This window comes from Adiantum capillus-veneris, chromosome 4, assembly GCF_014529385.1.
Source record: "Adiantum capillus-veneris isolate H3 chromosome 4, ASM1452938v2, whole genome shotgun sequence".
NCBI classification, from domain to species: Eukaryota; Viridiplantae; Streptophyta; class Polypodiopsida; order Polypodiales; family Pteridaceae; genus Adiantum; species Adiantum capillus-veneris.
Window position 1 is genome coordinate 146,026,012 of NC_140934.1, and position 15,908 is coordinate 146,041,919.

A 15,908-nucleotide genomic window follows, 5' to 3' on the forward strand; every position below is an offset into this window, starting at 1 on the left:
ATCTCAAGATTCCATGATCTCTCGGAGAGTGGGCTATCCTCTGAATAAGGCCTCATACCTGCCTCTGATCTCAGTGTATGCTCTGCATCTACATACAAAGTGCTCCTCACTCTCCACCTCCTCTGTGCAGGCTCTGCAGATTCGCTCCTCCTTGGGAACACCAGTATGTCTCCCGATCTCAATCTCTAACCTGTGTGAAGCCACTCTCAGCTGACCAATCGCCACCCGTGAGCTATGTGGCATATATGTGTCCATGTAGCGTGGTCTCTGTATGAACCCCCCAGACAATATGGTGAGAAACTGGTCTCTGTAATCTGACATCCTCGTCCGCAAGCCAGGTGCCTCCCAGACTCTCCTAGTGTATAGCTGCCACAGATCCTGTCTCAATACCAAGTTCCTCTCACTGCGAGAGAGGTGAACATATGGTGAGTGGGGTCCGTACTGGAATGGTGGAAGGCTCTCCATGTCAAGACCGTGTCCCTCAAACCATGCTCTGACCTGTGAGTACCATGCTCTCTCATGCCCATTCTCTGATAGCTGTATAGCTACCTCAAATGCTGTACGGGTAAGTCTGTCAGGAGGTAGCTCTCTCATCCTCTGGATGAAGCAAACTATCTAGAGTAGTGCCTCTACAACCATAGGTGGTGTGGCGAGCTCGGCTCTAATAATGTCATGTGGCACTGTCTTCTTGCTGCGGAGCAAGCGTGAGATCATACATACCTGTGGTCTCTCAAGCTGTGTCCACTGGTCAGCTGTCAATCCTGGTGCCCATACTGCCGCCAAGTACATCAAGGCCGGGGTGACTAAGGTGTCGAAAAGCCACCCCTTCGTGCGGGGCTCCTGAAAGTGTGCCTGGTGGCATCTCCCCTCTAGCATGGCCAGAGCTGCATATCCTCGGGTGAGCCTATTAACAGCAGCCTGCCTCATAGTGACGGGTCCTGGTAGGCTGGTGAATGTGATGCCAAGGTAGACATAGGAGGTGACTACGTCAACCTGTCCTCCTGCTGCTGTGAAGGTGGCGGCGCTCCTCACTGCACTGGATGTGTGAAAGATCATAACCTTGGTTTTGCCAAGGTTCACAGTCAACCCCCTGTGTGTGCTGAATTCGTCCAAGGCCTCAAGATGGCGTTGCAAGCCCTCGGGTGACTTTGAAATCAACACAATATCATCAGCATATAACATGATGTGGACCGGAGTACCTGCCAAGTCGCTCCCCTCTCCCCCTGCTCGCAGTATGTAGTCGGAGATCTCGTCGATGTAGAGCCCAAAGAGTGTCGGGGAGAGTGGGCATCCTTGCTTAACACCAATGGTGCTAGCAATGGTCTGTGAAAAACCGCCTGGGCAACGAACCCGACCCGTCACCCTCTCATAGAGAGCATATATGGCCCAAATCATCTCTGTTGGTACCCCAATGCTGTGAAGGCGCTGGAAGAGTCTCTCGCGTGGGACTGTGTCAAAGGCCTTGCGGAAGTCCACAAAGCAGCAGTAAAGCCTCTTCTTCCGCGCCTTTGCCCCATCAATGAGGCAGCGCAGGACGAAGATGTGGTCAGTGGTGGAGAAAGCTCGTCTGAAACCTGCCTGGCCTGGAGCTCGTAAACCCTCGATCTCTGCGTAGGAGCTGAGCTGTGCCTCAAGTACTGCTCCATATAGCTTGGCCATCGTGTGGCCAATCATGATAGTCCTGTAGTTCCCTGGGTCCAGGGTGTCGCCAGATTTGTGGATAGGCACTATGGTGTGCTGTGTCCACTCCTCTGGGAAGCCCTCCCCTATAGCCCGGTTGAAGACATGTGCAATCAACGGGGCTATAGTGGAGGCCGCATAAATGATGTGCTCACTCTGTAATCCAGTATGGTCAGCTGATCGTCTGTGCTGCATGCGGCGTATGGCCCTCTCTACCATCTCTCCTGTAAAGAAGGAGGAGCACCTGGGGCGTGGCTCGTGTGGCTGTGGGATAGGAGGCTGCCCTGGCACCTCATAAAGTCGCTCTGCATAATCATGCCATATCTGTGGATCCTCAATAGCTGTAGTCGGACGTGGCTCGCGTAGGGTGCGCCATGCCGTCGCGCTATCCACGCTCATGAATAGGCGGTATAGCTCAAGCTCCTGTGCCTCTTCGAATGCTCGCTGCTTTTGGCGTGTCAGCGTCTTCATATGCCGTCTAGCCTCTCTCTCTGTGATCTCTCCTAAGGCTCGCCGTGCACGGAGGCGTCGGTATAGCTCTCTGCACTCATCATCATACCAGCGGTTCTGAGGCATAGTCCCGGGGGGGGGGAGTGCGTCCTGTGTGAGTGGTGTGTGGAAAAGAGCTAATAGCTGAAGTGTGGAGAACGGAAGAGATATGTGATGTGAGAACTGAGAGTGGTGTGGATGGGTGGAGGAGGCATAGGCCATGTTCGACCTTGGCCGAGTAAAGAGAGGCTAGCTCATGTGTGAAATGGATGGTGGTGTGTGGAGTGTGTGCTGTGGAGCTGTGTGGGATGGTATCTCCGGTGATGGAGAAAGAGAGGTATGTGTGGTCGGCTCCGATGGGTATGGGTGGAATGGTGAAGGATGTGATAAGGTGTGTAGCCTCCCTGGGTCCCAGAATATAGTGGACTGTACTCCCCCCTCCTTCTGCAACTCCATGTGGCATACAAGTCAGGCCCCCTGAGGTGGGCCACTGGACCATCCCGTTATAAATAACGAGACGGTGCTGGGAGCCAAGTCGAAGTAGATGTCGTCCGTAGGCTGTGACTGGAGCTCTGTCTGCTGTATCTCTCATAGTAGCCTCCTCATCTAGAGTGTGTAGTGCCTCTGGGTCCCCATGGTCATATGCCTCACACTGCTCACTGCGCGTACGAGCATTGAAGTCTCCCATAAGGAAGACTTCACCCAGTGTGGAGTACTCCATAATCTCCTCCGTGAGGCATGCGTACGGTGACTCCTGCTCAATAGGGGCGAATCTGGAGCCTGTGGGAGCAAAGTAGCAAAGGGCAATGTAGACGATCCTGTCTCGTGAGAGCTCGAGGCGAATCCACATGTAGCGGGCCTGTGGGTCCCGGGCAACAATCTGTAGTCTGCTGTGAAGCCCCTGTCTAAAGAGTATGGCCACTCCTCCTGAGCCGCGAGTGGTGTGCTGGCGCATACATCCTCGATGTAGAGACTCCCACTGGAATCCATGTATCCGTGGTAACCCTCTCTCCGGGCTCTCGTGTGTCTCTGTAAGTAGAATGATGTCTCGACCTCTCATCACCTCCTCGAGTCTCTCTGGGTGTGTCCATAGGTCTCCATTGCAATTCCAAACCGTGACATGAATCTCCTCGTGTGTCCCACAGGCCACGAGTCCCTATGCGATGGTCTTGCCGTCAATGATAACCCTACCATCTCGATATACTGCCTTCTTTCGTTCTTTGCGGGCTTGGTGGACTCGAGGCATGCACGCGCGACGGTGATCTTGTTGCATCTTTGTGAGGTCATCATCAAGATAAATCGGGGGGCCTTCTATCCCTCTCAAGATGACCCTCTTTCGGAGGAAGGAAGTTCGAGACTCCTCGGAGGCGAATTGGAGGATGAGAGCTCTCTTCTTTGGATCTTTGCCGGCTCTCCAAACTTTGGAGAAAGGGATCTCTTCTTCCTTGTATCCCACTTTCTTGCATAAAGCTTTCCCATCGCTCTCGGGTGTAGACCCTTCTTCTTCTTTGATGCCGGTCACTCGCACATTGAGACGGCGAGCTTGTCGCATCTTCTCCTCTTCGATGGTTGTGTGTACGATGAGTACCTCATCTTTTTGGGCTTCCTCTCTTGCTACCTTCTTGATGTTCTTTTTGACCACTTCGACCCATCCTTCTTTGGTGGCCTCTAATTTGTCCTCAATGCTTGCGGTGAGGGCTTTGGTGATCTCCTCCTTGAGGGCTTCCTTAGCCTCCTCTTTAATCTCTCCTTCCTCGGGGGTGAGGGATGTGATGGAAGCATGAAGGAGATCGATTTGTGCCTTCATCTCTTCTTGCTCTTTCCTCCATCTCTCCCTCTCCTTCTCGTTCTCCCGTTCCCTTCTCTCCTTCTCCTCTTTGAGATTTTGGATTTCCGCTCTCATGTCCTCCTTCTCTTCGTTCCATAGCTTGATGAAGGTGGCTTTCTCCTCCTTCCATCTCTCTCTCCATCCGCCATTCTTTCATGTCCTTCTCCAGTTGTGCAAGCCTCTTGTTCGTGAGCATGAAGGTTGTCTTCGTTGTCGGTGTCGGCGTCTTGATGATGGGGGAAGACATGGTTGTCTTCGTAGCTACCCTCTCTTCATATTGTGAAGAAGAGGGGGGAAGGGGAAGAGAGCACTCAACGTGTGTGTATGTGTGTATGTGTGTAGTGTGTGTGTGGGTATGTATCCGTGTGTGTGTGTGTGTGAGAGAGAGAGAGATGGCTGCGGGTACGGCGATAAGCAAGACGGTCAGAGAGCAGGGGGCAGCGGGCAGGGGATGGGGATGGGGTGTGTGTGTTCAGTGGATGGGCTGGAGGTAGCGTGCTGGCCGTCTTGGCGTGCAGGGAGCAGCGCACAGGGGTGGGGCAGCGCGCAGGAGGGGGCAGCGCGCAGGGGAGGCAGCACGCAGAGAGAGAGAGAGAGAGAGAGAGAGAGAGAGAGAGAGAGAGAGAGAGAGAGAGAGAGAGAGAGAGAGAGAGAGAGAGAGAGTTTATGGAATTGTAGGCTCGTTATCAAAACAAGATGAGACTGGCTCAACATATCTACAACATTAGTGGAATAAGGGTAACTGCTCAACCATTTCAACTGTGCTCTTGTGTTTCATTTTTGTGTTAGCATTTTTTATTTTGATATGGTTAGGCTATTACTCTCCTAGGGACAGATCCACATACTTTTATCACACTGACAGGAACAGAGTTGTGAGACAGGAGCTCAAGCTGCTTAACTCATGGAGGACATGGCTTACAGTAAGCTAGTCTGTTACCAATGAAATCGCTTACTGCAGGGATCATAATTTTATTGACTACGGAGGATGGCTTGATTTAGAGGCCAAGAAATATAAATATGTATTTGCTACACAACATGAGGGTGGCGATCCCTCAGCTTAGGGTGTCATTGCAATCAATCCAGTCTTTAGGCAGGATGAGCAGGAGGCATCCCCAAGACTCTAGGCTATGCCTTACGGACAGGAGGCAGATAGTGATGCACACTTTGTACAATTGATGTGTCCATACAGGAATACTCAGGCATATTAGTGCCATATAGGTGGAGTTTACGTCTGTCTGCTGACGAGCCCTAATCAAAGATCCTTAGGCCATTCCCTTTTTAAGATTCTAGGGAAAAGTTCTAAATCAGGCACCGCTAGATGAACCTGTTTTAAAAGCTGTTAATAATTGTAATTATTCAATGCAATGAAACATTTTGTCCCCAAGTGAAACACTGGGTGTTTAGCTGTGGTGTTCCCAATGCCATTGTGTGGCCTAAAGAGCCTTGAACCCATAGTTTATCAAAGGTTGTATTATCATAAACGTTCATCTCCTTATGTATATGTAGTGTTATGTGGTTGAACTAGCACTTGAAATACGGACAACTCATATAAATTTGAAGGGGTTTGGGTATATTGGTATTTCCACCTGATTTATGTTTCAACTTTTTGAACATTAATAGCATATATGTGAATGTAAATCGGGGTCATGATGTAAGGAGAAACAAGGACCTCCAACTTTATTGAACTTTGTATTGTAATATGCCTTAACCCAAAAAAAAGAAAGCTTATCTAGATTTCTACAATTGCCAAAAACATCAATGTCATTTGCTTAACCTGAAATTGTGAAGCAACCTGAATGTCAATGCTTTGACTTGATTTTCCCTAAGATGAAATGCTGCAGCTTTATGTTAGAACCCAGATTATTTTATCTTTGGTAAGTTTTGAGTCTGAAGAGGTTAAATTAGAGCCCAGATTATTCTATGTATGGTAGATTTTGACTTGCAAGATCTTAATCTCTTTTCCTCGCTCTCACCAAGTGAACCTTGTCCTATAAATCTGACTTTCATTAAGATGCCCAACTTAATGTACATAATAAGTATAAAATATAGATCCACAATTGTTTAGGGGCATTTCGGTGAGGCGTCCCACAATGCGCTTGGCTAGCGGTGCGAAACGTTTTGAGGTGAGACGACGTAAACGGAGCAAATGTCTCACGGTGTTCTTGTGATTCTACAATCTCCTTGATCTAGCGTTGAGTATGAGGAGGGTATCTTCCTCAGAAGGAACTCATGGCATCTCCAACGTGAATCCAACCTTGGTCAGTTTTGGGTGATCAATGTCTACGTCATCCCATGCATTGTTGACGATCATGCTGGGGCTGACATGTCAACTATCCTCCAGTTCCGTCGTAATGATTGTATGACTATTTCCATGTATCACTCTATTTCCCATCAGATATCCAAGGCATCTCTGGTTTAGTTACTCGATAACCACTCTGAACAATTCAAATCGCCTCCTAAGCAAGCAGTGGCACCATCCAGATCTCATAATAGATAGTCTATCTGCATGCCTAATGCTGATGTATTTTCACCTCCCCTGCCAACGTTAGTAAAAAAAGGTCCTCTATTATCATTCCGGTGGCTAAACAACTCAATCTGCAATATATGGGATGGGACTCATTTCATTCGCCATGTAACAGGAAGCCACCACGTGCCAATTGAAAGAACAGACTGGAAATTGAGTGAGAGAGAGAGAGAAATGAACTGAAATGAAATGATATATTAACGTCTACAAAAGGCCAAAATGACCTATGAGACCAACTGATTACAATGATGAGTCTAGTACCAAGTCTGGGTACAAACAAAGAAAACTACAAACAAAGAACTGATAGGAGTGCTACCGACTCCTATGGGTGGCTGGTAGGCTGAGCAATGGTATCATGCCATAAGGGTACAAAGTGGGGATAAGTGTTAGCATGATACAATATAGCAGTAGCATGAAGCCTATCCTGATCGACACTCTGGGTGTCGTGCTAGAATCCTGTGGATCCTTTGCCGCAGTCTCCGCCGGTGCTGCGTGGCTCCCCTCCTCAGTCGCGGTCGTCTCGATCTCCCTAACTCTATAGCTCGATCAATGAGAGTACCGTTGGTGTGTGTATGGGTGGGAACCGAGCTCTGTGGTGGTGGTGTCCCGTCTGCCTTTGTGGTACTCAGACTGAAGAAATCTGAGATGCGTCTCTGGGACTGTCTCTGTCTTTGCCCATTCAATAGAGCATCTCTATGTCTCTGAATCTCAAGTAGGAATAATCCGAGACATCTTTGATCCTGATATCTCATGACTCTATCTAAAGAGTCAAAACTATCTGTGAATAGACAATGAAAGCGTCCCTGTATCTCATAGTAGACTGTGCAGCGACATATGTAGTGAAACTCTGTCTCTAGCTCTGCATGGCATAACTGACATATCCTACTGTCTGCCGGTATGCCTCTGAATCTACCTGTCTCAATCCCAAGCTGGTGTGAAGATGTGCGAATCTGGCCTATGGCACATTGTAACCCATGAGATAGATGTGTGTCCATGTAATTGGGCCGTGTGACAAATCCGTCTGTCGTGAGTTGAAGAAGATGCTCTCTATAGAAAACCCTCTTCGTACCCAACTCCCGTGATGGCTCTATCCATGTCCTCTTGCTATCAAGATGGATAAGATCCTGCTGAATGAGTCTAGTAGTCTCCATCCGTGTAAGAGCCAAGGATGGTGCATCAAGAGAATACTGGGAAGGGGGCAGCCTATCCATGCTGAAACCATGGCTCTGAAACCATGAGCTCATCTGTGCATACCAACATAATGTATCTCCCTGTAATGCCAGCTGTCTGGATGACTCAAGAGCAAGCTTGGCATACCTGTCCTTGGTGGTGTCCCATAAGCTGTGTACAAATGATACTGATTTGGTGAGTGCCTCAATCTCCATAGGTGGGGGAGCTAGCTCCGCTCGTATGATGTCATGTGGGACTGAGGCCTTGGCTCTAATCAGCCTAGAAATCATAGATATCAAGGGTCTCTCCATATTACTCCATCCAACACTGTCAATAGACGGTCCCCAAACCTGAACCCCGTAGTGCATAACTGAAGCGACCAAAGTATCGAAAAGCCAGAGCTTTGTTCGAGGTTCCTGGAACTAAACGTGCAAACAAATCCTCTCTAAACCACCTAGGGCTGCATAGGCACGAGTCAATCTAGTGTCTGCTGCCACTTTCAGTGTGAACCTCGGTCCACTAAAGACCACCCCAAGATATGTGTATGTATCAGTGTACTCCATACTGTCCTGCCCATATGTGAAAGTAGGTGCTGATCTCCTAACCCACTGTGGCGTGGTATTAAATACCATGACCTTGGTTTTACCAAGGTTGACAGACAATCCACTATCCTCTGCAAAACTATGCAATGCGTCCAAATGTCTCTGCATACCCTCCGGCGAGTCTGATATCAACACGATATCGTCAGCATACAATAAAAGAGGGATCCATGTCCCTGCAAGCTGAGCACCTCTATCTCGTCCTTTGTTAATATAATCAGAGACCCCATCAACATACATACCAAATAAAGTAGAGGACAGTGGGCTTCCCTGTTTCACTCCGATAGTGAAGTGAAATATATCAGATATCCCCTTTGATGTGCGTACATGACCCATCGCTGAACTGTACAATGCCATAATCCCCCACATCAGCTCTGTGGGTACCCCCAATTCCATAAGTCGGTGCATCAATCTGGCCCTCGGTACTGTGTCAAAAGCTTTGCGGAAATCCACAAAGCTGCAGTATATCCGTCTACCATGTGCTCGGCCCTCCTCAATGATAGCTCTGAGTGTAAAGACATGATCTAGTGTGGAGAAACCCCTTCTGAAACCAGCCTGCCTAGGTGCCCGTATGCCCATAATCTCTGCCCAACTGCTCAGCCTATGCTCAAGGATGGATGCATATAACCATGGCAATGTGTGTCCTACCATGATAGTATGGTAATTCCCCGGCACTGTGGGGTCTCCTCTCTTGAAGATAGGTACAATAGTAGATAATCTCCAAGACTCAGGGAAGCCCTCACATATGACACGGTTGAATAGCCGTGCAAGCATCTCTGCCAACAAATCCCCGGCATGATAATGTGCTCTGCTACCAAACCCTCATGATCCTGTGCCCGTCTGGTCTTCATCCTGTCACTGGCCTCCTTTACCATCTCAGTGGTAAAGAAGGTGCTCGTAGCCGGACATGGCTGTGGTGGGTATGGTAGTGGTGGTTGTCCAGGTACAGTGTATAAAGATGCTGCATATTGCCCCCATATCTCTGTAGAAGTAATCACTGGTGGGGGAGACTTCTCATGGAATAGACGCCAAGCCTCTCCTGAATCTCTACTAAGGAAGAGCTGATATAAATCTTGCTCCATCTGGACCAAGAAAGCTCGCTTCTTCCGTCGCACCAGTCGTCGTGTAGCAATGCGAGACTGCCTATAGGTGATCACTCCCAATGTAAGCTCCCGCTGTATCTGAGCTCTCCTCTGTCGACACTCCTCATCATACCAGCTGTTCTGAGGCATGTGCCCAGAACGACGGCTCTGCCCAGGCTGAGTGTGTGGGTATGCCTATGTCGCTGCCCCATGTAATGTCACTGTCAGCATAGATGTAATCTCCTCCACTGTGTATACTGGCTCTGATGTGCATAAAAGCCTATGTATCTCCTCTACATAGACTGAGTCAGTCTCTCGTGTAAAAGTATAGCGTGGCTGTCTATCACCCTGTGAGGCATGAGATATATTGTACTCAAAGGAGACTGATAATGTTAAAAGTGCATGATCTACTGCTATCGCAACAGGCGTGGGCCCCACTGTGAAATCCTGAATGTGAGAGTTAATGCTCCGATGTGTCAGAACATAGTCTACAGTGCTGGTCCCATGTCTGTGTGGAAAACAAGTAAAACCTGTAGACAATGGGAAAGTCGTTAAGCCATTCAGTATGGCTAAACTGTGAGTAGTCGTCATCTCTCTCAGGTATCTCCCATACTCTGTATGCTCTATGTCGTTTGAGCATCTCTCAAGTCCCATCTCCTCTGGCTCTAGCTCTCTAAGCATCTCCTCTGATGTGTCATAGAAGACTGTCTGTGAGCTGCCTGTACGGGCATTGAAATCCCCCAGGAGTATGATGTCTCCATCTCTGGAGAACTCCCAGATATCATCATCAAGTACAGAGTAAGGAGACTGTCCTATGGGTGAAGCATATACTGAAGTGCTGGGAGGAAAATAGCATATGGCGATGTACAAGAAACATCCAGTCTCTGCCCTCAGCCTCACCCACAAGTATCTGACCTGATCATCTCTCCGAACTATGTGCAGTAGTGGTTGAAGCTCCTCTCTGAAAAGAACTACTACACCTCTTGATCCTCTAGTCCCATGCGCAGTTCTGGTGCATGTCCTGCAAGCTGTCTCCCATTTGTATCTTGATATATGCGGCATCAACTGTCCTGGAGCCTGATGAGTCTCTGAGTAGAAAACATGTCTCTGTCTCTGAAGCTGTCCTCAAAGGCCCCCACATCAAGTCTTTATGAACCATTACAGTTCCAAACCACCCTCCTGAGAGTGGTCCCAGAGGTCTCGTACCGTCATGTAGAGTGGTGCTCTGTAATCACTACTCGTCCATTTCTGTAGGAAGCTAACTTTCCCTTCTCCCTTGCTGCTCTAATCTCTGGCATGACCTCTCTCATATGTGCAAGCTGTGAGAGCATAAGATCATCTCCTAAGAAGATACCTGTTTTCTTGAGGGTTGGCCTCTTCTTTAAAAAGTCTTTCTTTTCTTCCATGGACGGAAAGCGCAAAATGAGAGCCCCTTCTTTTGAACTCTCCCCATTACCTTCACTCTTCTTGCCCACTCTCCAAGCTTGTGTGTGCGAGGGTTTCTCCACCCCCATCATGGACATGAGGCTCTTCACCTCTTGGTCCACCTTATCTGAATCTTTTAGGCCGGTCACTCTCACGTGTAGAGCGCGTACCCTTCTTCGTTGTTCCTCTTCTAGTGTTTTGTTGATGATGTCGGGTGTAGTCGGAATTTCCTTGCCCTTTCCCTTCTTGACAACTTCAATCCATTTTTCAGCCTCATCCATTTTCTTTTGCGTTTTGGAGAGAACCTCCACCCACGAGGTCTTCATTTCTCCTTCCTCCTTTATTTCTTTGACTTGTGCTCGTATACTATTCAGCTCGTCAATCATTGATGGCTGAATTTCTCCATCTTCAAGGCGTCTTCCCTCTTTGGTTTCGTCGAGTTCCTTCCGAAGGGCTGAGATGCTACTTTTTAAAGCTTGAATTTCATCCCGGAACTCCTGCGTTCTAGTTCCCTCGCCTGTTCCTCCCTCTTTTTCCATTCAAGAATTAAATTCTTCTCTTTCTTCCACTCATCCATGTGGGCTTTGCATTCTTTCAACTCCTTTTCAATGGCTGTCATCCTCTTGCTTGTGACCATGTAGTGCACCGCCATCTGTCTTGCCTTGTTTGTTTCACTTTCTAAGAGAGGAGAGAGCAACCTATACGCACCGCATTATGCATACATGTGTTTCCACATTCAGCCTACATGGCATATATTTGCTTTCTGTACGTGTCAACTTGCAATATCTGTGAGTTCTGCAGTTTCCAAATTCCTTGCAAATAAATCCCTGCAGTCTGAAAATACAGGATTTTGAGTGCGAAAATTCGGAAAATCCAGAAAAGCCGAGACTGAAAATTCCTGTGGGAATTCCTCCTGGATTTTGAATTTTGCCGGGTGTATGTACCTGCGGGCTGAGGGGAAATGTATGTATCTACGGGCGCGCTGTCACAACAGTAGGTGGGCTGGGGGTGGGGGAATTTGTGCGCGCTGTCAGAGCAGTAGGTGGGCGGGGGGAATTTGTGCGCGCTGTCACAGCAGCATGTGGGCGGGGGGTGGGTGGGGGAAATTTGTGCGTGATGTCACAGCAGCAGGCAGGGGGGGGGAGTGTATGCGCAGTGTGAGGGGGGGTGCAAGCTACGTGAGGGGGGTGCAGCAGGCTACCCTAGGGGTGTGCAGCAGGCTGAGAGAGAGAGAGAGAGAGAGAGAGAGAGAGAGAGAGAGAGAGAGAGAGAGAGAGAGAGAGAGAGAGAGAGAGAATGAAAATGAAATGAAATGTTATATTAACGTCTTCAAAAGGCCAAAGTGACCTATGAGACCAGAAAGTTACAATGTGGTGGATCTGATACAAAGTCAGAGTCACAGTAACAAGATGACAACAATGACAAATGTCATAATAAAATACTATGGAATCCTAAACTACTAGGTGTGAACAACAACTAGCTGGGATAGCTAGATCACAAGAGATCTAGCATCGGTCGCTGGCGGATGTCATCAATCTCCTCCATTGTCAGTAGTCTGACCGGGCGTCGTGCATGTCGAGCCGAAGTGATCCGAATCCTCTGATGCAGCCTCCGCCGATGTTGTGTAGTCCTCTGCAGTCGTGGGCGTCTGGATCTTCCCAGCTCAATCGCTCGATCGATCAGTGTGCCTCTGGTGTGAGACAACGAGCTCTGCTGTGTTAGTAACTCCTCCGGGTGTCCAGTGGCAGCTCTAAAGAAATCTTTGATCTGTCTCTGGGACTGGCTAGCCTCTCCTCTCATCAGGCTCTGTGTGTCTGCTAGCTCGAGCAAAAACAAACCCAAGCATCTCTGATCCTAGTACTGCATGACTCTGGAGAATGGTCCAAAGCCCTCTCTGAAGAAGCAATGGAAGCGGCCTCGTATCTCGTAGTAGACGGGGCAGTGGCATGTGTAGTGCAACTCTGTCTCAGGCTCGATGTCACACAGGGGGCATGTCCTGGCCTCTGCTGGTACTCCGCTGTATCTCCGAGTCTCGATCCGTAGCTGGTGTGAAGATGTACATATCTGGTCGATAGCACATCGTATCCCATGAGACAAGTGGGTGTCCATGTATCTGGGCCTCGTCACAAAACCATCAACCGTACGCTGGAGGAGATGCTCTCTGTAGAAAGCCATCTTCGTGCCCAGCTCTTGTGGTGGTTGTATCCATGTCCTCCTGGTGTCCAACTGAGTCAAGTCCTGGCGGAGGAGCCTGGTGATCTCGGAGTCAGAGAGGATGCATCCAGTGAGTACTGGAAGGGAGGCAATTTGTCTATTCTGAACCCATGCGCCTGAAACCATGATGTCATCTCCCTATACCAGCATGCTGTATCTCCCTGCATGGCTAACTGTCGAGAGGACTCAAGTGCAAGGCGGGCATATCTGTCTCTGGGAAGTTCCCACATGCGGTGTATGAAAGAGACCGATCTGGTGAGCGCCTCAACCACTAGTGGGGGGGCAGCTAGCTATGCTCGAACAATAGCACGTGGTACTGAGGCCTTGGCTCTAATGAGCCGCGAGATCATAGAGACCAGAGGCTTCTCCATGTCCCCCCATCCATCACTGCAGCCTGTTCTCCCGTGATGATCTAATGAAGGTCCCCAGATCTCAGCTCCATAAAGCAATGCAGAAGCCACCAGAGTGTCAGAGAGCCAGAGCTTTGTCCCAGGCTCTTGAAACTGAACATGTGAACACATCCTATCCAATCTACCCAATGCTGCATGGGCTCTGGTCAGTCTAGTCTCTGTTGCGCTCCTCAATGAAAATTCTGGCCACTAAAAACCACTCCGAGGTAAGTGTATGCATCTGTATACTCCACAGTCTCCTGGCCGTATGTGAATGCTGGCGCTGACCTCTTGATCCACTGTGGGGTGGTATTAAATACCATGACCTTGGGTTTACCAAGGTTGACGGACAAACCACTTTCCTGAGCAAACCTATTCAAAGCATCCAAGTGACGTTGCATCCGCTCCGGAGAGTCGGAGATCAACACAATATCATCAGCATATAACAATAATGGAATCCATGTCCCTGCCAGCTGTGCACCTCTATCACCATCTCTCTCAATGTAGTCAGAAACCTCATCCACATACATACCAAATAGAGTAGGAGAGAGTGGGCAGCCTTGCTTCACCCCAATAGTGGAGTGAATCGGTGTGGATAGACCCTCTGAGGTGCGTACTTGCCCCACTACTGACCTATATAATGCCATGACCCCCCAAATGAGGTCTGTAGGTACTCCCATCTGTTGTAATCTGCGCATCAATCTAGCTCTAGGCACTGTGTCAAATGCTTTGCGGAAATCCACAAAGCTACAATAGATCCGTCTCCCACGCGATCTACCCTCCTCAATGGTGGCTCTGAGTGTCAAGATATGGTCAAGAGTAGAAAAACCCCTCCTGAACCTTGCTTGGCAGGCTGCACGTATCCCCTCCCTCTCTGCCCATCTACTCAGCTGCTGCTCAAGAATAGATGCGTACAACCGTGCCAATGTGTGTCCAATCATGATAGTGCGATAATTCCCAGGCTCCATAGGGTCTCCCGACTTGAAGATAGGTACAATAGTAGATAGGCTCCAAGTATCAGGCAAGCCCTCACACATGGCACGGTTAAACATCACTACTAGAAGCTCTGCTAGTAGATCTCTGGCATGCGTGAAATGCTCAACCACTAAACCGTCATGATCGTATGCTCTCCCAGTCCTCATCCTGTCAATGGCCTTCCTCACCATCTCCGCGGTGATAAAAGCACATGTGTGTGGGCTTGGATCGGGAGGGTTGGGAAGGGGGGGCTGCTCAGGAACTGTGTACAGAGATGATGCGTACTGCCCCAGTTCTCTGTAGAATTGATGGCGGGGGGGGGGGGGGGGGGGGAGTGCTCCTGAAAGAGCTGCCATGCCTCACGTGAGTCGTGACTCAAGAAAAACTGATATAGATCCTGCTCTAGCCGAGCCAAAAATGCCCTCTTCTTCCGTCGCACTAGGGGTCGGAAGTCACTCTGTGACCGTCTGTGAGTGATGTCCCCCAAAAGCACCTCCTACTAAAGTCTAGCTGTTCTGGGGCATGCTCATCGAACGGCGTCTCTGCTCAGGCAGGGTATGTGGGTATGCCTCTGCTGCTGCATCATGTAGTGTCTGTGTCAATATAGTAGTAAGCTCCTCCAGAGGTCGCCCTCGCTCCTTTGTGCATAGGCGCCTGTAGATCACATCTATGTATACAGAGTCTGTCTCTCGCGTGAAGGTGTAGCGAGTAGGTGCTGCTGTCCGTAGCCTGTGTGCTACACTAAACTGAAAAGAGATGGTCATTGACACAAGAGCATGATCCACTGCCACACCAAGAGATTTGGGTCCAACCATGAGATCCTGGATACTAGAGATGAGGCTCGGCTGTGCCATGACATAATCCACTGTGCAGGCTCCATGTATGTGTGAAAAGCATGTAAAACCCCCTGAGGCGGGAAATGTCTGTAGGCCATTCAAGATGGCCAATCCATGTGCAGTCGCCATGTCTATCAAGTGTCGTCCATACTCAGTGTGTTCTCCATCTTGTGATAGTCTCGATAGGCGTGTCTCTGCAGCATCCAACTCTCTCAGCATCTCCTCTGAAGTATCATAAAATACTGTCTGATGATGGGCAGTCCTAGCATTGAAATCCCCTAGAATGATGATGTCACCATCTCTAGAGAACTCCCATATGTCATCATCCAAAATAGAGAAAGGGGACTGTCGTCTGGGTGGTGCATACACTGACGTGCTGGGGGGAAAGTAGCAAATAGCAATGTAAAGATATCTGTCAGTCTGTGCTCTCAGTCTCACCCACATGTACGTAGCTTGCTCATCTCTGCGGGCTATATGTATCAATGGCTGCAACTCCTCCCTGAATAACACTGCTACTCCTCCTAATCCCCGCCCATCTGCGCTCTGATCGTGTCTCCTGTCTGTAGGCAATCTCCCATCTATATCCACTAATGTGAGGCATAGACTGCCCATGGGCGTGATCTGTCTCAGAGTAGAAGACGATGTCTCTTCCCTTGAAACTATCCTCAAAGGCGCCCACATCAAGTCGCATAGATCC

The 15,908-nt window shown here is 49.1% G+C and overlaps 1 protein-coding gene across 1 annotated transcript in view; it reads left to right on the forward strand.

The window, feature by feature from the left end:
* LOC147460121 (uncharacterized) overlaps positions 1-15,908 on the forward strand; it is a 204,813-nt gene that overhangs the window by 108,331 nt on the left and 80,574 nt on the right. The window contains exon 15 of the mRNA XM_086511243.1: positions 4,676-4,735. Coding sequence (XP_086367369.1) covers positions 4,676-4,735 — 60 coding nt within the window. The remainder of the gene's footprint in view (positions 1-4,675; positions 4,736-15,908) is intronic.